This window comes from Dermacentor silvarum, chromosome 2, assembly GCF_013339745.2.
Source record: "Dermacentor silvarum isolate Dsil-2018 chromosome 2, BIME_Dsil_1.4, whole genome shotgun sequence".
Lineage (NCBI taxonomy): Eukaryota > Metazoa > Arthropoda > Arachnida > Ixodida > Ixodidae > Dermacentor > Dermacentor silvarum.
In genome coordinates, this window is record NC_051155.1 from 53,607,503 (window position 1) to 53,633,074 (window position 25,572).

The 25,572-nt window shown below is 45.8% G+C and overlaps 1 protein-coding gene and 1 long non-coding RNA gene across 2 annotated transcripts; both read left to right on the top strand.

Moving 5' to 3' along the window:
- Window positions 1-912: 912 nt before the first annotated feature.
- On the top strand, window positions 913-9,382 carry LOC125943004 (uncharacterized). The gene is made up of 3 exons (XR_007465481.1): window positions 913-1,176; window positions 2,735-2,832; window positions 9,311-9,382. It is a non-coding gene; the product is annotated as an uncharacterized LOC125943004 (long non-coding RNA).
- A 733-nt stretch (window positions 9,383-10,115) lies between these two features.
- LOC125943419 (shootin-1-like) lies at window positions 10,116-23,919 on the top strand. Its single transcript, XM_049662719.1, has 7 exons — window positions 10,116-10,128; window positions 11,405-11,499; window positions 12,363-12,509; window positions 15,103-15,238; window positions 19,801-19,915; window positions 21,424-21,491; window positions 23,425-23,919. The coding sequence occupies exons 1-7, from the start codon at window positions 10,116-10,118 to the stop codon at window positions 23,460-23,462; spliced, it is 612 nt and encodes a 203-aa protein (XP_049518676.1). The 3' UTR covers window positions 23,463-23,919.
- Window positions 23,920-25,572: the final 1,653 nt, after the last annotated feature.

The window sequence follows — 25,572 nt, forward strand, 5'->3', positions numbered from 1 at the left end:
TTAGCAATTTATGTTTAGTTTTCTATTTCTGCACATCTGATGTTTATGCACTATGTATAATCTGATACTTCGGAGAGCACTTTTAACTTTCCAGCTTGAGAGATCATGCTGAGGACCTTTCTTTTTTTATATTTTATTTTATTGTCTTTGTAAGCAATCTACTCTTGGTATGCAACATTTTTATGTGTTGTGAAAAAGTAGTTTTAGGGTGAGCACTTGTCATAAAATTTACACAATGCTCTTAAGCAGATGCTTAAAGCTTCATTACTATATTTTTAGAGTACAGCATGACTTCAATCTAACGCTTCATGTAATTTAGTGAGAGATCTTGTTTTCACCATTCGTGTTATGTCTAAAAGGCCTTGTTCTTGTTTGCTTGTACAAAGCCAGGGGTGTGGAATCTTTAACTGTCCTATTGGTTTTTGATGGATGCTTGTTCCTTGTGGAGTTTGCCTATATGTATCGTATAAAGATTTAGATAGGCATTCTCATGTTGTATAGTGGAAATAGTATTTATTCAGATGAGTTTAGGTTTGTGAGTCTGAAAGAGTCCAGGTGAGCTGAGCAGGCACAACTTTGGGTCTGAATGACACCTATGTAAATGTATACTTTGTTAGTGAATCTGGATAAGTTTTGTTCATATTGAGGAGCTCTGCTCGTGTGTTGACGTGCTCCATAATTTGGCATTATAAATGCCTTGCCTTTATTTGCTTGACAGCTAGCAATGGCAACAAAATTGGGAGAAGTGTAAGATAATCAAAGGGACTCAAATGCATTTAGCACCAGCAATGTCTAGTCCAGCAACTTTTTCATTAACGAAGTGCCTAAATGTAACAGGATCCATTCGATTAAAGGTTGTTTTTGTTGATGTGTAGTGAGCGAGAGTATTCATTGCATCTTGTCAAATTGCATGGCAGTGAGTGAGCCCTTGCAGGTCCTTCTCAAATCTCTGGCATCTGTGTGATGCACATTCTCTTGCACAGTGGTATGTGGAGAACCAGGACCTGCGACGCACATCCCAGATTCTCTGGGAGAAGGTGGCCGCATCGGGCGAAGACCTGTCCGACCTGCCCGTTCCTGCACTCTCAGCGGCGACGTCCACGTCATCCGACCTGACGAGTAATGGCACCGCTGCTCACGACGAAGAGGTCGAGCAGCTCAGGCAGACAGTCGCGGGTGAGTGGTCTTGCTGGCTTTTGCATTTGATGGCCGTAGCTGTGGGCTATGAAAACTGAATCTCGTTATGATGAAGAGCGCAAAGGTCGTGAATTAGTCCAGTATAGTCAATTTTTGATGCATGTAGTGCATCAAAAATTTGTTGAAGACTGACACCATTCAGGGTCTATTTGTTCATGCAGAAATTACCCAAGCAGCCTTGTTCACTAAACTGTAAGATTGTCAATGCTCCACCATTATGCTGTCTGTTGATGTTAATTTTTTCAATGTCAAATCCTTGATCATGTATGTCTTTTATTTTTCATTTTAGCTTGATTGCAAGCCATCATTTGCCAGTGCCCTCTAATTTTTATCCACTCAGCAGGCATGCACTGCTTTTATAGCAGTAGCCGTTATAAGCTGTTCAAAGAAGCCGAGTGTTTTTTTTTATTTGTATCTATGGCCTGCATCGCATAAACGTCACAAAAGAAAGTAGCAGAAGAATTGCGAGGTGTACTCAGGACTTGGTCCGAGACCCTTGAAACGCATGCTGAGTCCTTCTGGCTTACAGTCTATGATCTACCTCAGATGATGCTTATGTGCTACTAGAGCCCGCAAAGACAGGTGTAAACAGTAGGATAAAAGCATCTACCGTAAATAGAAATGAAGGCTTTCTGTCACAGTGGTTTCTGTCAAAGTGCCATTGTACGCACTTTTGCATTTAATTCAAAAGTAAGTATACTTAAAGTAAGCACAATGATTTGGAGGATGCTCTAGCTCAAGGCCAACTCCACTGATATCACTAGCCTCGCCAGTCCTTACTACTTTTCCACTGCACCTGTACTTGAAGCGAGACTGAGTTTTTTTTTTTTACAGAAGCTTACAGGAAGAAGGGGGGAGGGTGATTATTGTGGCATAGGTGCATCTTGTGAATCCTACTCTAGCACAGTCATACTCTCTCCTAATCTTCTCTTTCTCACATCCCCCTGGTTCCTCATTGCAAAGGTTAAGCTGGATCGTCACAGAAGAAGATACGAAAGAATAAATAAATGTAATGCTATGCATTTCCAGCCGTAGCTGCCATTCGTCTGCTAAGGACCACCACAAACAGCACCCTGTATGCCAGAGATGGCATTGTGAAACTTGACATGAAATCAGCTTACTGTCAGGCATATCAGGCATGCCAATACACTGGAATCATGCTCAAAACGTCATGATGAATTGCAGTGGTTGCTTTGGAGAAGATTTGGAAACCTCGAGCAAGTACTGGGATCACACTCTGACATTGCAAATTGAAATGTCGCATTCTGCTCTGTTCTGGATCACAGTGGAGGCTGTAAGGTGCAACCAGCAGAAGAGACGCTATGTGCTGAAGATATTCCGGTAAAACCTGTAAAATGAGAGGAAGAAGTAACAATCTGTTGTGAAGTACATTGTTTCGAAGCAACCATTGGAAATTGAAAGCTAATTCTAAATGAACTGGTGGAAGAGAAATCCCTTTGTGTGTACCGTAAAAAAAATGCTCCCAGTTGGTCAAGAGAGTTCATGCTTACTTTACATTGCATGCACATGAATGCAGATCTGAGGCTGGAGGTGACCTGCCTCAGAGGTGAGCTGGAGCGGAGCGAGAGCACTGGCCGCGACTTGGCTGCCAAGAATGAGCGGCTGTTGGCCGAGGTGAGCAGCTTGCTTGACACTGGTTCCTCAGAACCTCATGTGCATGATGGTGCTGGAACTTTTTCTCATGTTAAACTTGCTTATGAAAATGTACACTCTCCTTTTGTTATGAAAATGTTTTTCTCAAGTTGCAGTACGTTCCTCAAAGTTTTGTTATTCCTACTATGGTATACCATCAGCACAAATTTATGTGAGAACAGGAAATAACTGATCGGAACGCGGTGTAATTACATAGAAGTGTGAGGCGTAGCCACTCTGTAGCTGGTTAGTAAGCCTGTAGTAGTTCCAAGTGTATAGTTCGGAGTCTGAATTAAGCCACTGTTACAAATGCAAGTGAACCTGGAAACAGAACAAGGCATTGGAGTAGCTTGGTAATTGATCATGTTTGAATTTATGCTAGTAGTACTCAGTGATACATTGCCTCCTTTGCCAGGAAGAAAAACCAGCAGAGGAGAGGAGTAAAATTTCAGGAGCTAGACATATGTGCAAAATTTGCTCTCGATTTCGATAACTGGCACCAACTAAGTAAATTACGGGCCTCAACCTGGGAGGACAATAAGGAAACTTGGAAGTTGGAGCGTACACAGTGTGTCAAGGAACTGAAAATGATTGGTGTAAATATAAGAGATACCGAGATGCTGGTATGGATTCTCTAGAGAGCACATGCGAGTAGCTGATATTTTATGCTCGCTGACAACCTAAGAATTCAGTACAAGCTCTACCCACAAAACTGCACTGCATCTGTCTTCTGGGCCTCAGCGAAACATTGTACATGTCCCTTAGTTTTACACATGTGCAAGCACCATCCTCGGTCACAGTACGAGCGCTGAGATGTCTAATAACAGTACTGGCAGCCATTCACAGTTGTTTCTGACATAGCTGTGGCGATTGGTGGCCTTCCTACGTTTTCCCAGCTGTTACATTATTTTTTCGCGGGCCCTTGAAAAACTTATTAACGGGGTTCTACTGCATCATCATCATCACCATCACTAGCCTATATTTATAATCCACTGCAGGATGAAGGCCTCTCCCTGCGATCTCCAGTTACCCCTGTCTTGCGCTAGCGTATTCCAACTTGCGCCTGCAAATTTCCTAACTTCATCACCCCACCTAGTTTTCTGCCGTCCTCGACTGCGCTTCCATTCTCTTGGTATCCATTCTGTCGCTAATGGTCCATCAGTTATCCATCCTACGCATTACATGGCCTGCCCAGCTCAATTTTTTCCTCTTAATGTCAACCAGAATATCCGCTATCCCCGTTTGCTCTCTAATCCACACCGCTCTCTTCCTGTCTCTTAACTGTATAGTTACTGTATGCACTATACAACTGCTGTATATTTGATAGTAAAGAGCCCCTGGCTGGGCCCCGCCAGGAATTTCGGTTGCACACTGGAAGTTGTAAAGAACCGTCCAGGAAGTGTTCTATCTTTAAAAATTCTTGAAGAGGGTTAGTTGTAACCGAAATAGAAGCAGATAAAAAGCAATAGTGCGAGGAGGTGAACTTCCCTTTCTGCACCGGTGGCTCATTTCCAAGACTAGCGTTTCCAAGCGACGTTCCTTTCCTGCCTTCTCTCTCATTGGAGCTGAGAGCTCGCCTTCTCTTATGTCACAACTCTTGTCACGGTGACGCCTGTCTTCCTTCTTTTCTTGCTGCATGGGGCATTTCCAGAGGTGGTCCTGCGCACTGTGGAAATATCATGGAAATCCCCGAGTTCTCATAAGCATAGCACTGGCACTTGGCCTTATGTGTGATATGGTTAGGAGTGCATTGAACTGGAAACCTTTGTGACAGATTGTATCTGTCCCGGTGGCAAAAATATGATGTGACCATGGATGAAGCAACGCCAGAGTTGACTTTTAGAAGGTCTCGGAAATAAAAAGCGCCCCTTGATGTCGTCATAATGTAACCCAATTTTGCACATAGCAGCTACATTCAGAGGCTTGGGCACATGGAAGTGGCACTCTATGGTATTGTGAAATGGGTGCCTGTAAGCTGTTTCTTCAGGCTATCCTTTGTCCGTGCTCAGCGTCTTTGTCACTGGAAGCAACTAGAGCTATCAAAGGAGTCAAACCTTTACCAGACAGGAACTGTGTTGCACCACTTAGCCCTATAGCAGTGTGGTGAAGTCTACTTAGGAAAAAATGGATAAAGGACACCTCTCAACAGGTTTGGCCATTTTAAACAGACAACTGTAGCGTATACATCACGTGCTGACGATCGTGTCTGCAAAGTATTATGCTGCTGCGTGATGCAAAAACAGGTGAAATTTTAAAGCAAACGCTGTGTGGCCTTCCCTCTCGAGGGAGCCCCGCTCCCAGCCAGAGTGTCAAGGTCACATTTACAAATTTCTTTTTGTAAAACGAGCTTCCCGCAACGTCACTCACCATGACACGTGACTTCGGTAAACCATCAAATCTGGAACGTGAAATGCCACCACTGCAAGTGGGCTGCAGAGCAAAGAAAGAAGAGAAGAAAAAAAAATGTCGCAGTTTCGCCCGAAAGGCGAAGCATCAATTGCGATAGCAAATTAGTAGAGAGCTATTCGGAGTAGGGATAGTAGTTTTATCGGCTGCATAAACTTGAAAACATTCGCTTACTAACTGAATTAACAAGCGTGGTGTCAGCTCGCACAAGCAAACATGAATAGATTACACTGAATGACCGCAGACAATGACTGTCAAAACGCTGGCAGCAAGCGCAGCCGCCGCAGCGGGCAAAGCTTCGCGCGGTCTATCGCTTCAACGAAAACTGAGCGGCAAATGCACAGCGCATACAAAGGTCAGAGTTGTGTGGAGATAAGAGACGGTGCGGGCGACTGCCACCACCGGGCAAAGTACAGAGGAGTTGTGGAGAGAAGTTGTTGGCAGAGAAGAAGCTGCCCCCCCTCTCCTTCCTGCACTGCCTTCCCGCTTTCTTGCTTTCGCGTGGGAGATTGAGTGGCCAGTTCCCCTTGCGCCCGGTTGCAAGATACGCATTTGGTACCTCAGCACAGCATTGCCCTGCCTCCCTCCCTCCCATACCCCCACGGCCTTTTGCGCGACGGTCACGTTTGCTTTCCGCCGTGCGTTCGCTCTCCATGATAGCGCGCGTCCCCCGCGTGCTTTCACTCGTGCATACGGCACGCGGCGACGATTTTATCGCCCTTGGACTTTATACGGAACCTCACGGCGACGGCGACGACGACGGCAGAAATCCGGTTGAAGTGTCCATATAATTGCTATCGCAATAAAAGGAGGCTGGGCTCCTAATGTAAACTTGACACGGTCCCTCGGCTCCGGTATGGGAGGAAGCCTGGAAGGAATGCCACTCGCAAACTGTAGTCAAGGCAAAGGGGGAGAGTGTGTCTGTTGTCAGTTGTGCTCGGCTCCTGGTGCTATGGTAACAGGGTGATTCAATGAACGAGAAGAAAGGGAACCATTACATAACGAGGGCTCGAATCCGGCAACATTGGTGTCTTCAGGTAGCATATGTGAGTTTATTGACCAGTTACCATCACCGAAAAAGACCACGTGCTCGTGATGCCTGCGGCAGAAAGGATGTTCCACATCTGTCGCCGTGGTTTGTGAGTGGTGGCTCTGGCTAACACTCCCAGGGTTAGTTCTAGGTGTAAAAAACATAAATACCCCAGAAAGTGGATGGGAAAACAGCTCGGCGGTAGCTCAATGGTAAGAGCATCGCACGCGTAATGCGAAGACGTGGGATCGTTCCCCACCTGCGGACAGTTGTTTTTTCATCGCATTTTCATTTCCATTAATTTATCATTTCTTTAATTCAGTTAGTAAGTACAAGTAATTTCCCCTATGTTGTCCTTGGTGTCATTGTTTGTTGGCTTCTTATGAGGGTGATTCAATGTGTTTTACCTCTTTGAATAATGAACTCACTTCAAAAATTATTTTGGTAAAATGCTGCCTAGATTACATTTAACAGCTTCCAGTGTATAACCAACATTTCCAGTGTACTATTTGCAAAATTTGCCTGGTGAAGCTTCTAGGTCTAGCAAATGTCTTTTTTTTTCTTTCTTATTTTTGTGGTCAGTATACTTAGTGGATCTAGTACGCTGAAGGAAAGAAAGAAATATGCACTTGTTACAAGGTACCAAATATTTTAGGTTTTTCACAACAAAATTATCTAGCTATATCTTCAAAAGTGTGACATAATCTATGAAATAAACCAGCAAACATGGACATGCGTTAGTCAGCAAATTAGACAGTATGTTTTGCCCCACTTTATTGTGTGTTGCCCTTGTTTAAAAACAATTATAGTTCAGAGGTGTTGCTGTCACTATCTTGGGCGTTTAGTCTAGCAGTTTCGAGTGTAATGCTCAGTGCTCAGTGCACAGCTTTGTTTTGTGTGTTTATATTTCAGTAAACACTGTGGACCTTTTTTGACTTCAAGCAAGAGATAATTTGAAGAGGCAAGATGTAAAAACAGCTGCGTCAGTAGGCAATCAAAGTTATATTGTGGTAATACCTCAGAACTTGGATGATGAATTTCCCTTACGTGTCACTCTCTGTTAAAGGCATAGAAAGAATGTCTGCATGTGTCAGCCCCAGCAAAATGCAGTATTGGTTTTTGCAGCTATTTTACGAGCATTAATGTAGGGGTGCCTTTGGTATTGCACAAGCACCATCTTGTACAGTAGCGAGCAAATATTTTAGTTTCAATTTCACTTAATTTCTAACAAATTGTTGGCATTTCTTCACGCGAGAATAGCTGTCACAAACAGCTGGAGGCATGCCTGGAGGCCTGTACATGCAACAGCTTTCATGCCAGCTTAACACAGCTACACTGCGCTTGTTTTTGTGTGTTTAGCGGACATTCGCACAAAAGAATTTAACGTTATTGAAAAGTAATGTAGCATACCAATTGAAACAACAATCGAACTTGATAGTACAACAGAAGTAAAAGAAAAGCATATTACAACTCATAGCACTAACAGTAAACATAAAAAGTGCTCAATTTGATTATGTGTTTCATACAGATTGGCACAATAGAATGTAAACAAATGGCATACGGTATCATCAACTTGTAATGAAAAATTACTTTAGTTGATGAGGAGAAAAGCTTCTAGCAGTAATGTCTTAATTTTCATAATTCTTTATAAAGAATGGTATATGAAATGTTAGTGACTGCATCATGTAGCCACCATGTCATCGTGGGATCAGCCATTGATCACTACCACCTGTCCTCGGATCATATCTCAGTCTAGTGAGTCTCGATAGGTTCTGTAATGCCATTTTCTTGCATTCATTCAAAAAATAAAGAAGAGTAAGGCAAACAACATTTACACAGTTTCATTACACTTATAGCTTTATATTAGGAATAAATATGAATAGTTGTGTGGACTGTGCATATGGGTACAAACGACAGCAATAGTTTACAGACCACACGAGCTCGTGCTAAACTGTCTTTACGTGCCGCACACCTAGTGGTGAGACACCTGGCATCAAGTGCATCGTTAGGCCGGAAATGAGACCCCTTGTTTTTCGGCCGGGGGTCAATTTTCTTGTGTTGCACGATGTTTTTTCTACTTCTTCGTTCTCACGTGAGGCGCACAGCCCAGCGGCCCGCAAATGATATCAGTCCAGTGGTACGCTGCTGGTATCAGCACTATCAGTTTCAATGATACTGCTCGCGAGACAAAAGCCTGTCGCCACGTCTGTCAAAAAGTGCATTGCATGAGAAAGAGAAAACTAAAGAAGCCTTATGCTGAGCAAAAAAAAAAGGCATGTCGGCGAAGAACAAAAGGACACATTTCCAGCCTAGCGCTGCTCTCAACGGCTGCTGATGCATGGGAAGTGTCACGGAGGGGATGTTTGACATGCGCTTGTGTGGTCCGTAAACTTTTGTGGTTGACTGTACATTAGCAACATATCAAATTTCCTTTTTTTTCTCTTGATGTAGAGAGAAGAGATTACCTTTTGTCAAAGTTCCCCAAACTTGTGTGCAGCAATTTAGACAGGGAACAAAAAGGGCTTTGTACACTTGTAGTTTTACATTTACAGGCAAAAAGTGTCTGCATCGCAATAACGCACCAGCAGCTTATGACAGTGACTTCACCAATGTGTCAACGTAAACGATCCATGTCATATTGGGTGAAAAAGTAACATCAGGAACTTTATGCTGGTTAACTGCATCAATGCTTGCATGGTCAATTATTATTTCTTGTGTTTATACCAGCTACCATCATTCTTGGTTTAAATAAAATGGTTTCAGATTTTTTAGTGCCGACCTTTAGTATGTTCTGACGTGACCACTGCCACAGTTTCAAAAGGCACTCTTTCGTTCTTGTCATAACTTCTTTCAAGTCGTAGCCAGAGAAAAACTAGTGTCGTCTGCATACAGTACTAGAAACATGTCATTAACAATGTCGACGAGGTCATTCACATAGACATAACATTCATATTAAACTTAGTCTGTGCAAAAAATGATGCATATGAGATAGAGGTGCATGTTACAGTGGTCTGTACTTTGCAGTTGGAGGCTGAACGGACTGAGCGCAGTCGTTGCCAGAAGTGGCTCGCTGAGATGGAAGACGGTATGGGTCGTCTCAACAGGGGTGAGTGACAACTGTTGATTTTTATTGCGATAGCAATTATATGGACACTCAAAAGCAGATTTCTGCCGTCGGCGTCGCCGTCGCCGTCGGCGTCGCCGTCGCCGTCGCCGTCGCCGTGAGGTTCCGTATGACGTCAATGGAGATGAAATCGTGGCCGCGCGCCGCCGAACGCTGTATGTGCGAGTGAAAGGGCGCGAGGGACGCGCTCTTTCACGGGGAGTGAACGCACGGCGGAGAACAAACGCGAGTTCTGCGCCGTGCTTCCTTAAGGGCTGCAGAAGTAGGCGTCTCTTTCCTCCTTTACAATCACCATATATGTAGAGCAAACGCGCCTTCTTCCGATGTGCGAGAGGCCGTGGGGGAGGGGGGGAAGGGGGAGGGAAGGGAGGCGACGTTTAGCTGCGGCACCAAGTGCCTATTTATATCAGAGGCTCCGGCAACAGTCACCAACGCCGCACGCATTTTGAGCGAACGCGGGCAAAATGCCGACGGCGTCGACAACAGTTCGGCGCGTTGCCGGTGCTGCTGCATGTCCAAGTTTATACAGCTGATAAAGCTAATATCATTACTCCGTATATCTCTCTACAAATTTGCTATCGCAATTGATGCTTCACCTTTCAGGTGAAACTGCGACAACTTTTTTGTTACGGTTGTGATACGAGTGGATTGGTGCAGAGTGGATGTACGTACATACAAGAGGAAATGGAGTTTAGCTAGTCATCTATGCACAGGGCAGGTAACCACTGGTCTAGAGATGCGAAATTTCTGGACATTTTGAATGGCCTAAAGAAGAAATGCTTCTCCCCCCTGTTTTTTCAGGAAGAAGTTTGAAAAGTTGGAGATAGACTAGGTTTCACATTGTCCTCTACAAATACTCGAAGCTGGACAGTTCTGTATGCTTTACAGGTAAAGGATATGAAGAGACTGTCAATGTATTTTATTGACCTGATCCACCGTTGCACCGCATATGCCCTTGCTGGTTTTCCTTTTCAATTTGTCATCCTTGTTGCTTGTGCATTGTTTTATTGCGATAGCAATTATATGGACACTTCAACTGGATTTCTGCCGTCGCCGTCGCCGTGAGGTTCCGTATAAAGTCCAAGGGCGATAAAATCGTCGCCGCGTGCCGTATGCGTTAACGAAAGCGTGCGGGGGACGCGCGCTATCGCGGAGAGCGAATCACGGCGGAAAGCAAACGCAACCGTCGCGCGAAAGGCCGTGGGGTATGGGAGGGAGGGAAGCGGGGCGACGCTTTGCTCCGGCACCAAAGGCGTATCTTGCAACTGGGCGTAAGGGGAACTTGCCACTCAGTCTCCCACGCGAAAGCAAGAAAGCGGGAAGGCAGCGCGGGAGGAAGGGGGGGGGGGGCGCAGCTTCTACTCTGCCAACAACGGCGCTTGGACTTTGCCCGCGGCTGGGGCGGTCGCCCGCACCGTCTGTTATCTCCACACAGCTCTGACCTTGTATGCGCTGTGCATTCGCCGCTCAGTTTCCATTGCAGCAATAGACCGCACGAACCTTCGCCCGCTGCGGCGGCTGTGCTTGCTGCCAGCGTTTTGATAGTCGTCTGCAGTCATTCATTGTGATCTATTCATGTTTGCTTGTGCGCGCTGACACCACGCTTGTTAATTCAGTTAGCAAGCGAATGTGTCCAAGTTTATGCAGCCGATAAAACTACTATCCCTACACCGAATAGCTCTCTACTAATTTGCTATCGCAATTGATGCTTCGCCTTTCGCGCGAAACTGCAACATTTTTTTCACAGTGATTACTTATCAATTAGTCCAGATTTCCATCCATCTATGAGTGTACTAACATTACTAGAATGCAAGCCTCTTTCGTGCCTCTGGGTAAACTGAATCGAGTACAAAGAAAATATTGAAAAAAATATCTGTATTAGTACAAGCACTTCCCTTTGCAAGTTATTTGCTTCTTCTGTGCTTATATTTGAGTGATTATATTTGCTAGTTGGTGGTGGAAATTTCACTCGTGGCTCTCTCCTTTATACGTAGTGTCGGTGCTGGCTGCCAGAGAATACTTTGAGCTGCGCAAGAAGTTTGAGGACGAGTCGGAACGGAACCGAGTACATGAGAAGGAGGCTGCCAGGGTGAGTCAGTCTTGTGCAGCTCATTTATCTCCTGCCTACTGGCAGGGTTTTAGCCGCCAAAAGGGTTTTGTAACCTTGTGGAGATTTTTTTTTGTACTGCAGAAACTCGTAAGCTTCATTTTAACAGAACTCTCAGTTTAATGAAGTTTTTGTCTGAAAATATGACTTCATTGTGTTCAGGTTAAATCTTAGCTCTCCGGTGGATGCATGATGGAACAGCCACTTTTATCCACCTTTGTGTAGAGCGCGGAACGGCAGCTGCCGGGGCGCTCCGGAGCTAGCCAGCGACGTCTAACGGTAGTTGCTGGGCCCAAACATGCCCAGCAGCTACCGTTAGGCGTTGCCGGCTGCCTCCGGAGCACCCCGGCAGCTGCCGTTCCTGCACTCTACACAAGGGAGACGTCGACTGTAATGCTAATTTTATATGATTGCCCATCAACTATAAGGGTGGTTGTTTAAGAAATTTGAAACAAGTTTTAGACAGAGTCCTTGAGACTTCGGGTGCTTTCAGCAGCTGTGAGACACGAGGTATAGCCAATCAGTGCTAACTGAAGTGACATCTGTGAAGTGATTGCCTCAATACTATACAACCTTATGATGGCCTTCACTAGTGGGAACAGCCAGTTGTATCGCCACTAGCTGAGAGGGAGGAGCCAGAGTGTATACACCCATGTTCTTCCAATGCTTTAGTAATTGTGCACTCCCTGATAGGTTGCATTGCAAAAGGGAATCCTCCAAAATACAGGCCGTCCACTAGCTGGGACAGTCTTGCTGGGACAGCTGGGACAGTCCACGTATTGCCAACGGCTGAAAGCAGCCATGGCTTACGTAACGCCTCTACCTCTGTCCCATAATCTGTGCAGCTGAAAGGAGAGCGCAATGCAGCCGTCCGCCAGAGTGCCTTCCTCGTGGGTCAAATGGTGCCTGAGGTGAGGCTGCTGTCAGCACTGGACCAGGTCAAGGCACTCGAGCTCCAGGCAGCTGCAGCCAAGGCAGAGCACGAGGCTGAGGTGAGTGTGTGGTGCGCATCGAGTTTAATGGGCATAGAGGCACATACTCGGGAAGTTCCTCGCATGATATATTGTGCACGTGCTTCGTATGAAGCCATATTTTTCATCATGACATCAATTTTGCACCATCACTGCACTTTCTTGGGCGCTTGGCGCATCGGGACGATGCTTCTTTCAAAGGAGGGGCAAATGCCACATGCTATATCGTCACCGCGGTTATGTGCCCGGCCATGGAAACGACGCTGAAGTAGCGCGCGGGTAGAAAAACAGAGACGACAACGACGTTGTGTTTGCCGTTCATATACAGTGCTTATATACGTGCTGTATGCCGGCTTCCACGTCTCCTACGAGGTCGTGAAAATATGCATGCATATCTTTAGCGTCTTAGAGAAATAGTAATTCATTTTGAAAGATTCTTGTTGCAGCGTCCTGTCCTATCGGTAACACATTTATTTGGGCTAGTTGGTGCAACAGTGCTAGTTTGTGCAGCGTGAGGAGACTATGACAGAGCAAGAAATAATATGCACTCTGTCCCGTGTTGCTCATCAATTGCTCAGTCTTTATCCACTCAAGCTGAACATACTTGCTCTTGCACTGTACATCTTGCACTGTACAAGAGTTGAAATAGCAGCAAGAAAAAATGAATTACTGTGATATCTGTATTAAGTCAGAGATATCGCGCCTCCAAAATCACAATTGAGATGTGAAAAAAAAAGAAAAACACATGATGTATGAAATAAAATTATTTATGTGAATTCAGCATGAGGAAATACACGAATAGTGCAAGTTTCGTCAAAATATATTTACAGTGAAAGCTCGTCAATTCACAACTTGTTAATTCGAAATTTTGGATAATTCGAAGTTGCCGCCGTGGTCCGACCAACAATATATTTAAAGCAATATATAATGCATCCCGCCTATTCACACTGAAATCCGCTCCGCCACCGATAATTCGAACTCTGCACCATCGTGGATGGGGAGAGTGCTAGTGCACGGGAGCACGTTGGCCACGCTGGTGTCGCCACGTCGGCCGCGCAGCTTTGTGCCCGTTCCTGCGGTGAGCAACAACGGCAGCGTGCGCTCTAAAATGTGCCCACACCGCTTCGCTGACAGTCGCACACAGCCGTTCAAAACGGCGCGCGGGTTGGGGATCGTTCTGGGTATGCTCCGAAGAGAGCAGCCGACGGCGCGCATGTCGAAGTTTAGAGGGGAAGGCATTTCAGCTGGCTTAACGCAAGTGGCGCAGCATGACTGGCCACAAGTGACGTTCGCCCACGCGCCGAGAACGTCCGACTATAAGCATGCCATGACTATAAACGCACCTTCATAGTCAAGGCGCGTTTTTATAGTCCGACAGTGGCAGTGCAAGTTTCTTGGCAGGTCTTCTTAAAATTGTCGTAGTGCATGTACAAAGACACGGACACAGAAGTTACAACACACCACACCCCCTGCTTTGTGCAGTCCCTGTATTCGTTTCCTTGCATGTGTGCTACAACAATTTCAACTGGCTGTCAGAATTAATCGAGAGCCCTTCACTGCAGCCTTCCTTGTAGCCCCTAAGTTACTTTAAGATGAGAGAGAGGCATACTCCTCGCATGATACTCGACATGGGTGATGCATGCTATCGCCCACACGTACATAGCATAGTACACACAACACCCTCAAGTAATGAGCAGAAGCACACACGGTAACAAGCAACTAGAGTGTCAGTTTGTGGCAAGTGTCTCTGAACAAAGCTGAGAGAACTTTGCTGACAAAGCACTAGCAGTGCTGCTCCATAGTTCAAATATGAGCTGCCACATATATTTAAAGCAGATTTGAGGACTGTTCTTGTGACTGCAAAGCACATGCAGACACACAAAACATGATTTAAGTCATCAAACACATTTTCATTAATTCCAGTTAGTGCACGAAGTTGTCCGTATAAGTAACATTTAACCGAATACGGTGTATACGTGTATGGTCATGCCTTGTGAGCATACGTCGACAGAGTAAGCCAATACTTACTCATACTCATTAACCAATATTTTCACACGCTATGTACTCACTTGCATTTGTGTATACTCACACTCGTCAGCACTCAATCACGTTCCTACACACGCCCATTCATCTCGCCAATACTTACTCATATTCATAGTTACTGCCATTCACACTTACCCGCATGCATTCAAGCTTATACTCGGGTCCACTCCCACTCTCTGGCGCTCTCTCAAATACATATCCACGTCCACTCACGCTCACCAACAGCCACTCTCGTCCACTCAAAATCACTGTCTCTGACTTTTGTTCCTACTTGCACTCATGCCTGTTCTTACTCACATTCACGGAATTCAATTTAAGTTTATTACATACCTTAAAACTCCTATTACATACCTGAAACTCACTGGCTCTTATTCCTGTTCATACTCCTGTGCACTCATACCCTTTGTCACTCACTAAAGCACCATTTCAGAGCTGTGAAATAAGTGTAGAGCGAGAAAAAGTCACTGCACTCGCGAGTGAGTATGCTGACCTGTGCTTGTAAGGCCACTTGACACGTGAAACCCTCACAACCAGTCACTCAGCTCAAACCCTTTTCCATCCCTCCATCTAGGTTCGGGCCCTGCGTGAACAGCTGGACTTGCAAAGCGCCCCTGGGGAAACAGTGGAGGAACTGAAGCAGTGCCTGGGAGAGTCCGAGCAGAAGCTGTACGAATCCCAAAAGAGGGTCCAGCAGCTTGAGGAGAGGGGTGAGCATTGCACCCACAACGCGGTGCAGTTGGATACTCTCCAAAAAAAGAAACTGTAAGAAATGCAGTTGAAGTCGTTCTTAAAAAAAGTTACAGTGCAGCGAAAGGAATGAAGAAAGAGAAAACACAGGCACTGTCTTTCTTCAGTCCTGTTGCTGTGCTGTTTTTCTTGGAATGATGTTCAACCAACTAGCCTTTGCACTCTTTGTGCAGGTGAAGTGTTGATGTTGAGCAAGCTCATTGAATGCTGTAACGGTTGTAACAGAAGGTTGGCATTCACAAATGTATGGATGCTATCTTTATTTTTATAAACATACCTAAGTTCTGGATTCCTTTGGAATTGTGGAATTCATTTCGTTCGTCATTTATTTCAGGCTTGCACTTGTTACATCACGCTCGCACTGTCATCTGCTTAGCGCTCCAGGAAGGAGACATTTCAATACTGCCCTAAAGAGGCGCTTAGCCGGGTTTTAATTATTTATTATGACAACTTTTTATTCAACCTTGAGGCTTTCTTTCAGTGGAACCTGTATGGTTTTACCTTGTAGCTGCATGAAACCTGTATGGTTTTACCTGTAGCTACCTTGTAGTGCCAGCTTTCACCTTGCGAGTTTCCACAAAATTCAGTGCAGAATTTGCGGACGGGCAGTCTACTTGTGTTTCGGAAGGAGGAAAGTGTGATGGAAGAGGAGGCATGCAAAGGAGTGGTGACTTGTGTTTCCGTTTTCTTAAACTTCCAGATACTATTTGCGTTCCTTTTCCTTTAGGCGCAGACTCGGTAGCCACATTTAATTGTAAGCGATAACGCGGGGTTGGAACATTGTAGGAAGCAGTTTATTTTACCATAGAACACACACAAATGGTAACTGTGCTGCGGCTGCTCATCGTTATATCGGATATATATTGTTAAAACCGGTAATGTTATGAGTCGGTTCGACTATACTTCTTTTTGTTTAATTAAAATGCTGAGATTAGGAGCGTGCGAATGCTCAAATAGTATTCGATTTTGAATCAAATAGTGGGAGTCCGAACAATTTGATAATCGAACATCTGGTATTCAATTTCTTGAATATTCTGTTTTTATAATATTCATTATAATCGCTGAATGACCCTGCCACGGTCGGTGCCTTGACGTGCGCATCGTTCTCATGATGCGCTATTTTCGTCAGTACAAAGTTCTGTCAGGTCGACCAGACCGATCGAAACGATTAACGCTATGTGGACAGAGGGAAGAACAAAAGCAGTGCATATGCAAAGCAGGGAAGCATGTGCGAAGATCACGTCGATTAGCCACCGTAGGGCATGCTGATAGCATCGGATACGTGTGTTCAGTGTTCAGCAGTTTGGAGCTTTCTGCCCACATGCGAGCACAAAGGTGGACTTGGAATAGGTTGCCAGCTGGTCGACCGCAGACCTGAATGCTGCTTCAGCGGCCATCAATCTAACCTGTACGTGCGATCTTGCAACTGATCACTAATGAGCTACCCATAGGAACATATTAGCAACAAGCTTTCTTCAGCAGTTTGCGACCCATTGTCACATCAGTCGGCGTGAAATTTTTGTCATGGCTGGACCATTGGCCACACTGTCTAGTCCGTTAGGCCTAATTGGAGCTGCAAGTCGGGTGTTGGCGACTAAATTTACAGTTACCGAATAAACGCAGATCCATTCCCAGCGGTTGCATGACCCTCAGAAAGGCGACAGACCACCATCAGAAGCGAGTGTACAGGATTATCGCTGTTCACGGCTGCCATCTTTGCGAAATGCCATATGGGCGCACATTGGTCTCTTTTTGGAGCTTCAAGGACGACAGCGGAATCTCGTTTATACGATCTTCACGGGAACCCGAAAATAAAACATATCATCCAAAAATAATTGTATGTAAGAAAAAAAATTGTATATGTATAAGGAAAAAACATACCCTGAAAAAGATATTATGCAGAATCGTATCAACAAGATTCTACTGTACCTTTGGATTTTTTACATGGCAGGCTCGAAAATTTTATGTGACTGGCGTGCAGATTTTCTGCTGTAGACGTATCTACACAGAAGGCAGATGGACGTGCCTGGAAAAAAAAAGAAAGGGGGGGGGGGGGAGGCGTTGCACGAACTTGCCGTGGGCCTCCCCATTTGAGAACTCTTTACCGTCAGCGCAAACTGCGGTCAAACCGTGTGGCGCCGATGACCACACAGAGCAGTGCCAAGTCACATGATGCGCGTTCCCTGCTGTTGTCTGACGATAACCCACATGAAAATAAGCTGATGATACCCCACAGAAACCACACACTGTAAAGATGGAAAACCCTACTGTTCTCTGGAAGAAAACTGGAAAGCATAACTTTCTATGCAATTAGAATTTCATGACCCTTTTGTTGTAAAAAATTCGGATGAAGTCTTGCAATTCTTAGACTCTAACTGTAACCAGCAACTTTGTGCCTTTTCTATTGACGTTAAAGACCTGTTTTATTCTTTACCCCATGATGAACTAATTGATGCCGTAGAAGAGTGCATTGATAGCAATGGTTGTATAGGGTTTCAGAACTCTGCTGGTATTTCTGCATTAAGCACAGTATGGACACTATTAAACAGATAAACTTATTGGTATTTAGTACAATTTCGCTATTTCTTCAGCTTCAGAGGGAAAAAAGCACTTGATTCTACTATTCGACAGCCATCCTATTGATGAAAAATATTTTACAGACTTTCGTATATGAACTAATGGAAAGATTTTAACTGCGCTAAAAACAGGGACAAAGGAGGACGAAAAAGACACCATGTGCCTTTTCGGCCTCCTTTGTCCCTGTTTCTAGCGCAGTTGAAATCTTTCCTATGAACGAACTAGCCCAACTTGGTGCACTACTACAATATGAACTAAGTTGTTATCAGTGCTGGCACAGTGTACATCCCAATTCCTTGGTATCTAAGTTACTGATAGGTAACAAGATTTTTGTTACGTAATGTGAGTAGCCTTCTGAGCATGTGCATAGCACTGTGTTTCTTGCACAAAATTTGTAAGCATAAAGGTTTGTGGTAAATTTTCATGATTTGATTTGATATTCTATTTGAAGTTTACTATTCGATATTTGCACACCCCTAGTTTTGATTTCTGTTGTCCTTTTTTTTTCATGCGACCCAGCTATAAAATTATCAGTCATAATATTTTGGAATTTTTTTGGCACTTGAATATTCTTATAAGTGGGTTGAACTGTACTTGATGTGCAGAATTATAAATATAGTTAAACCTCGATATAACAAGTAAAATAGGCCATTTGCTTTGTTATATTGAAATTTCTTTATATTGAAATTTGATCTTTTATGCAAATAAACATAGTTGCCCATGGTTTCTTCTTATACGGAAGGGGCTAAAGAATTTTCCAAATTATTAGGCAATCAGAAAAAGCAAATTTGAATGAGAAAATAAATAATGTTTTTGAATTTGAGAGTCTGCGACGAAAGATACGGTTTCATGGCGTGTCGATGATATCTTCTCAACGGCGGTACGAAGCGAAGCCAGCCACGCTTTCGCGTCCACTCTATCTCCGTGGCCGATGGTGTCGCCCGCAGTGGGACAGCGCTATCATCAAAAGAGCCGGCAGCGGGGAGCGAATGCTCATTGAATGCTCTCGCTTCAACGCGTCTCCGAAACTCGAGATTACACAACCTTCAGTGCGAAACGTGCGGGAAGACGGTGCACAATGCCATAGCATCTCAGCTTGGCCAGTATTTGCACACATGCGCCAGATTACCTCTGAAACAGGGTACGCTGGCTTCGTATGCACTCAGCTGTGCTGACAGCCATGGCCGCGCTAAAGAAAGGAGACGAATGCCAACCTGTGCTCCACTTCCTTCCTCCCCACCTTTGGGCACGCTTTATTGTGTTACCGCGACTTCGCCCCTCCACATACCCTTTCTGCTTGTTCATGTCGGCTGCCAGCGCATCTCAAGCCACCATCCTTCTCAGCTCATCCTCACATGCTTTCACTCGCTCTCACCTAAAGCGTGCAGTGCACACCACGCAGTAGGACTTTAACGCACTTGTACTTTATACTGAACATGACGCTGCTCCGCTTCGGCAGTCTCTCTCGGTTGCACAGTGCACGATTTGAGAGGTGCATTCGCAACAGCCGCATGTAATTCAACCATTTGACGATTTGTGTCTGGGGAAGTTTCCATTAATTTTTTCGGTATTTCTTTGAGGCAGCAGTAAAATTTCATTGTACTGAAATGGGTGTATAAACACACTTCATTATATTGAGGTTCACATGGGGATCTATAGACAAGAAGTTACAGAAAGTTCATACTTTGTTATATAGAGAATTTCGTTATATTAAAGTTTGTTACATCGAGGTTAACTGTATGTGTTTTTGAGTACACGTCAGAAATGCAAAACCTAAAATGACTGTGCTGAGCACTCTGCTGTTTTGTAACACGCTTGGTGGGTCTAGTGGCGCAACTTTAGCTATGGGAACACTACATTTGCATTATGATATGTAAATGGGATAAACTTTTTAAGAGATCCTCCTCCCCCTTTTCCATCTTTCTCCTCGCGTCCATGGCCGCAGTGCGAGAGCTCATCACAGAACTGGACCAGAAGGCCTCAGCACCCAGTGTTGTCAGCGTGCCACCGCCTCCTCCACCCCCGCCCCCACCACCACCTGTGCCATTCAACCCACTCAGGTGAGCACTGCCGGGACCTTATTTACGGTGGTGAAAAACATCTTTACTTGCAGGGATGATCTCGAGTCCTATGAAGGGATAGGGCAAAGTATGGTATGTCTCATATCAGGAAGCCTAAATTGACTTCCTGTCTGCATTAGAGAGACGTGTGCTATTGATAGGATGGACTAAAGATCCCCGTATCCCCCACACATCTCATTGCTTATAGAGCTGGTAGAGAGCTTTAGCTGAGCGTTTACAGTCTGTTCTGCTCAGACAAGGGTATCCTATCACTGTGCATGCAAAAGCTAGTGCGTGCCTGTCAGCTTTTCCAAATTTTCTGTGATATTTGCGAATTTGAGCTTATTCTACAATTTTGCGAACGCTGCATTAAAAATTAATTTTGTTCAGGAGAATGTTTCAAAGGAATCCTGCACTCCAAATTGTGCATGTTGTTTTCATTTCACATTTGCCTACTATAGGACTTGACGATGCCTCCAGTGCCACTGAAAGGGCCGAAATCGGAGCATTTCATATTATAATTTGCTCCTGAAATCAGTTTCGGCACTTACTGCGGCGTCATGCATCAACAATTTTCGGCAGCGCATGTGAGGCAAAGGCACGTGACCTATGCTGTTCAATTTGATTGCTTGAGCATGAAGAATATACTGTTGTGTTGTGCTGACGGAGAAGAACACAGTAGCAAAACTGAATCACAAAACGAACTCTCGATTGGGTGAACCTGTGCCCACTGAAGTAAGTGACTCTCGAAGCACAATCATAGTGGCGAGCACAGTCGGCGATCGTCGACATCTAATCTGCCGGTTGAGGGCGTCGGCTTTTATACATGACTTGTAGAACACTCCAGCTTAATCGCCCGCGTGCCTTCTAGAAAGTACAATAGGACGTCTGAGCCTGCTGTCTGACTTTGGGGCATAAAGCCTCATCAATTGATTACCCAGTACCCCCCACATGACCATGCGTGCTCAAGGGAGGAGGGAATGCGCCAACTAGCTTGCTGAACTTGTTAGAAAGTCACCTTTGAAGATTTGGGTGCTTTACCTCCCGCACAAAAGGCAGAATTCGCCTAAAGCTCAAGACTGTTTAGGAGAGGGAGGATGTTCTATTGAGAGGGGAGGAGAAATGGGGATACTTTGTACCTACATCAGATACATGCATACGTAGAGCAGGCTGAGAATTCCAGGGAAACTTCAAGCATCGCTCCTTCTGCTTCCACCTTATTTCATTGTCAAGAGTAGGCACCATTTTAAAATGGACTATGCGGTATGTGGCTTTAGGAACGTGTAGCATTGCGTGCAAAAAAACATGGACAAAAGAAGGAACACGGTTTACACACACGAAGCGCGTGCGTGTAAACCGCGTTTCCTCCTTTGTCCATGTTTTTTGCGTGGAATGCTACACATTCTTAATGGAAAACCAACAAGCCCAAGTAGAAACCCTACTGCAGTATGTGGCTGTGCTTGCCACTTGGCTGCCGGGTGATGTGTGCTTCTCCCTTGCACCCGCAGGTCCCTCATGGCGCTCATTGCCAGTGGTAGAAAGACAGCTGCACCAGCTACAGCCACTGCAAAAGCAAGTGAGTCACTCGCTTGGTTTCGTTGGTCAAGAGCCTTCTGATTAGGGACAGGTTGTAGATGTCCAGTGGTGTAATTATGTTGAAAGAATGGATAGTCCAGCTATCTGGCAGTGACTCATTGTAATAACAGCAGCACAACAAAAACAAAGACAATTAATTGGACATTCAAGGACATGGTACACTTAAATTCAGTCCCATTTCCTTGAGTGTCCTTGTTTACTTGTGCTGCCATTACTTTGAGTGTAAATATGTGACTTACGCAGCGTTAATCTGCCAGTTTAGGTCAGTTGTGGGCCACTACAGTTTAATAATGTGTGAAGCAATAACCGTTATAGTTTGTTGACACACTGCTCACAATTTAAGAAGCCCTTGCACTATAGGGATCCGTCATGTTTCTGACCAAGGACACAATGACAGTGCTGGTGTGCTACACACAGACAGTGAAAAGCCCACCTTAAGCCAAGCAAGGCAGAGGATCACAGGAAGGTGGAGGCTTGATGTAATCAACAGGGGTTGAAACAAGGGATGTTGCTGAAGCCACCAGTCTCCTTGTCAAAATGTTGGCTCTAGAAACATCCCTTGCTGACCACTGTCAACTTAGTTGTTGGCTGCAGTTATCTAAGACAACTAGGAAGATTTCATGCGCCTGTGGGAACCTGGTTGGTGACATGCCAGCACTGTTAAGCCATACCGTAGTCATCTGATTTTACCCCCCCCCTCCCATGAATATAATGTGCTCCCAATTTTCGTGGGTTTAAAGTAAGACAATAAAAGTGCACCTGAATGTATGCCACTGATTTATTAAAGAAAAATTTCTTATGCCCACCATGTTCACAATATAAAAAAACAAGACGTACAGAATTTATTATCACAGAAGAATTTTTTTATCACCTGTCATAGTCAAAATGGTAAGCCATTGTCATCATTTATACTTCATTGGCCACTGATACCGGGCAGTATTCTCGAGCGATCTCTTTTAGAGATGCTTCTATCACTTTTGCATGACTCTGCATTGAAATTGACCCCCGCGGTGGTATGGGGTTGCACTGCTAAGCGCAAGGTCGCGGGATCAAATCTCGGCCGCTGAGGCCGCATTTCGATGGGGGCAAAATGCAAAAACGCCTGTGTCCTGTGCATTGGGGGCACGTTAAAGAACCAGGTGGTCAAAATTGATCCGGAGTCCTTCACTATGGCGTGCCTCATAATCAGATCGTGGTTTTCGCACGTAAACCCCCAGAATTTCTTTGCATTGGAATTGTCGAAGTATGCGTCCGACAGCGCTCCTGGCACTGTGTGAAGATAGCGAGCTTGGCACTGCACCAGAAACGCTGGAGGCTGTATACGCCAACGCATCCAGTGCCAAGTCCCGCAAAATCTCGCAAAAGTGATAGTATCTCTGAAAGTTAATGACCAAGAATACCGTTCCAGATTGTAGATGAGCACAAATTGAACCCACAGCAACTTTCATGAAAACATGCTCTGTCGCCATCTTGTGATGGCAGTGACTGCGTCTGACTGCTCTGACAGTAGGCTGTTGCCAACGCAACAGCCTACTGTCATCGAACGCGGTTTTGGTTTCGTATCCGATTATAACACGCAGGTAATTTTCGGACTCATTTTCACGGAAAAATTGCGCATTAGGTGTGGGTAAATACAGCAGTATGCACATGTAGACTTTTACATCAGGACAGGAGAACAGCTGTTGCATGTGAATATAAAGCACATGTGCTACCACTGTACCTAGCACTTTTGAGCAAGTGCTGACATGGAGTCAGAGTGACCGGAGTGCACTATGCAAGTGCCCACAGAGTTCCTGTTGGAAAGGTCTTTACATCCCTGTGACACCACGGCGAGGAGGAGGAAGAGGAGGTCTGTACCTATTGGTATCTGTGAACGGCATCTCACATAGACTTGGACACATTTCCTTATGCAGAGGAAGATCAGCTGCAGGCGAAGCTGATGGAGAGATGATTGAGCAGATCAAGAAGGGCGTCCACTTGCGGCCCACGGCACGACCTGTCCAGGAAGAGGTTGGTTCCTTTTCAGTGTGGGTCAAACGTGCCACATTTTATGACCTCAACATGCCACATGTTGAAGCCCTTGTTCTATGGAATAACATTGTTCAGAGGACAGTTATTGGCATGCACTGGGAAAAAGCTGCAGCTGCTGCTGCTGACCTCCAACATTGGCAACACGTACGCACCATGGTGGATAGAGACCAAAAAGCCTTCAGTAGGAGGAGGATAAAAAAAAGAAAATTCAAAGATTATGTAAGAAATAGATGAATAGAGGAGTCAGAAGCATGTGTTTAGTTGAGCGTTCAGACCATCATATGATAAACAAAGTCAACTTGAAGGAAAAGAGACGAACTGAAATTACTCAAAAGTGCATCAGTTGGAATTCGTACGGAAACTTCAACGAGACAATACCAGAGTAACAAACAGGTCAGATCGGCAGTGTTATTGTGTTATGCAGAAAATTGGATACGGCAGGAAGCAGGGCACACGTTGTGGGGTCTCACACATGCTCTTGGGACAAAGGAACGACAACACAGTAGTGAAAACAATCAAAAGGGCATTTATTGCACCTTTCTTACACTAATACACACTAGCCGAATTACAACCAATAGAACATTCACACGGGCACGCGACAAATCAAGGAAGTCCGACTCACCGCGACCCGATAGCGAGCGAATACGTTCGCCCCATGCTATGACACCATCGCCTAGTCGTTCACGTCTACAGTCACGCGAACGGTGGCGCTCGAACGATCCGTGTTCGTCCATACCGGTGTCGTGCTCTCAGCCTCGCGCGACGGTCGCGCGAAGCGGGCCGGCGCACGCGCGAAGCGTTCGTGCGTGTTCGCCGCCGATCCCAAGCCAAAGAGGAAGCGCCTTTGACCTTTTGCGCCCAAGTCACCCCGCCGTTCGGTGGCGCTAGCATCGCGACACTCGCGCCATCTCTTGCAATGCACCGCAACCACACCGACCGCCGCCGTTAGCCACGCGGAGAAGCCGGACCACGGGAGCCACGCCGGGAAAACAACATCAGGGGACGCGTGAGAGTCGCGCATCCCCACATCCCCCCAACCTTAAATCACTACACATACTCCAGCGAAGCATGTCACAAGGTCTAACAACGCGCGCGTCGCGAACAAGAGTTAGTACATGCGACAGTGGCCGCCGCCGAGGAAATGTCCACATGTTATCCACAACATGCGAGCCGACATTGTCTCTGGGGTTCACCGCTGGCGTCCGTTGGTCACAGCACCAGCTCTGCAGATTCGACGGCACGACTCCAGCCCAGGACTCCGGAAACGGCGACGCAGAAGTCGGCACGAGCAAGCTTCGCTCGCGCTGACGCGCCCTGCCGGCGAGGGCCGCTGTAGCCGTTGGTGACTGCTGGCTCTTTTCCCAGCCGCCGAGGGTAACGAGCCGGACACAGGCGGCCGCCGAAATCGCTGCGCCGAACTGGCCACAGGCATCTGCATCGCCTAGGGTAGCTCGTTCGTAGGCCGGGGCAGCAGCGCAGACGATGTGCAGGTGACAGCAAACCAGGGGTGACTCCGCTCATGCTGCGTACACTCAACGCACTCGACAAACACTAAAGTAGTGCGAGAGGAATTCTGCACACGCATCGCCCACGTGGTACGATGTTCAATTTGGCTAGCAAAATTTCGGGCGGCTATTCAGATGCCAAGTTCACGTGAACAAAGCTCGCTTTCTTCAGTCGAACGAGTAATTTCAATTCATGCGAGGCGAACAAATGAGGGAAGCAATGTGCGACACCTCAACACCACGGTCCACCAAGTTGTGTCCCTCAACGTGCGACAGGCGGCTTTGTAAAGCCTTAGGCCTAATGCGTCGCTACTTTGACAACAACTGACATCCAAAAAAAAAAACATCACCCAAAATGGGCACTAGAGGCAGCCGCGAGGAGACGTTAGCTCTGTGAGGTGGTCCTACCCCGCTCGGTGCACACAGCATCCGAGTTGACAGGCGCCCACCGTCCCAGACGGTGTCGGAGCGCCTGGTGCCAGGCCGCAATATCAGTCAGCCCATAGCGGCACCCGTGGCCCGCGG

Excerpts from the sequence above, each read along its gene's own strand:
- LOC125943419 (XM_049662719.1), top strand. Across the intron at positions 19,916-21,423 it reads GTGCCATTCAACCCACTCAG|GTCCCTCATGGCGCTCATTG; the intron begins GTGAGCACTGCC and ends TTGCACCCGCAG. Across the intron at positions 21,492-23,424 it reads TACAGCCACTGCAAAAGCAA|AGGAAGATCAGCTGCAGGCG; the intron begins GTGAGTCACTCG and ends TTCCTTATGCAG.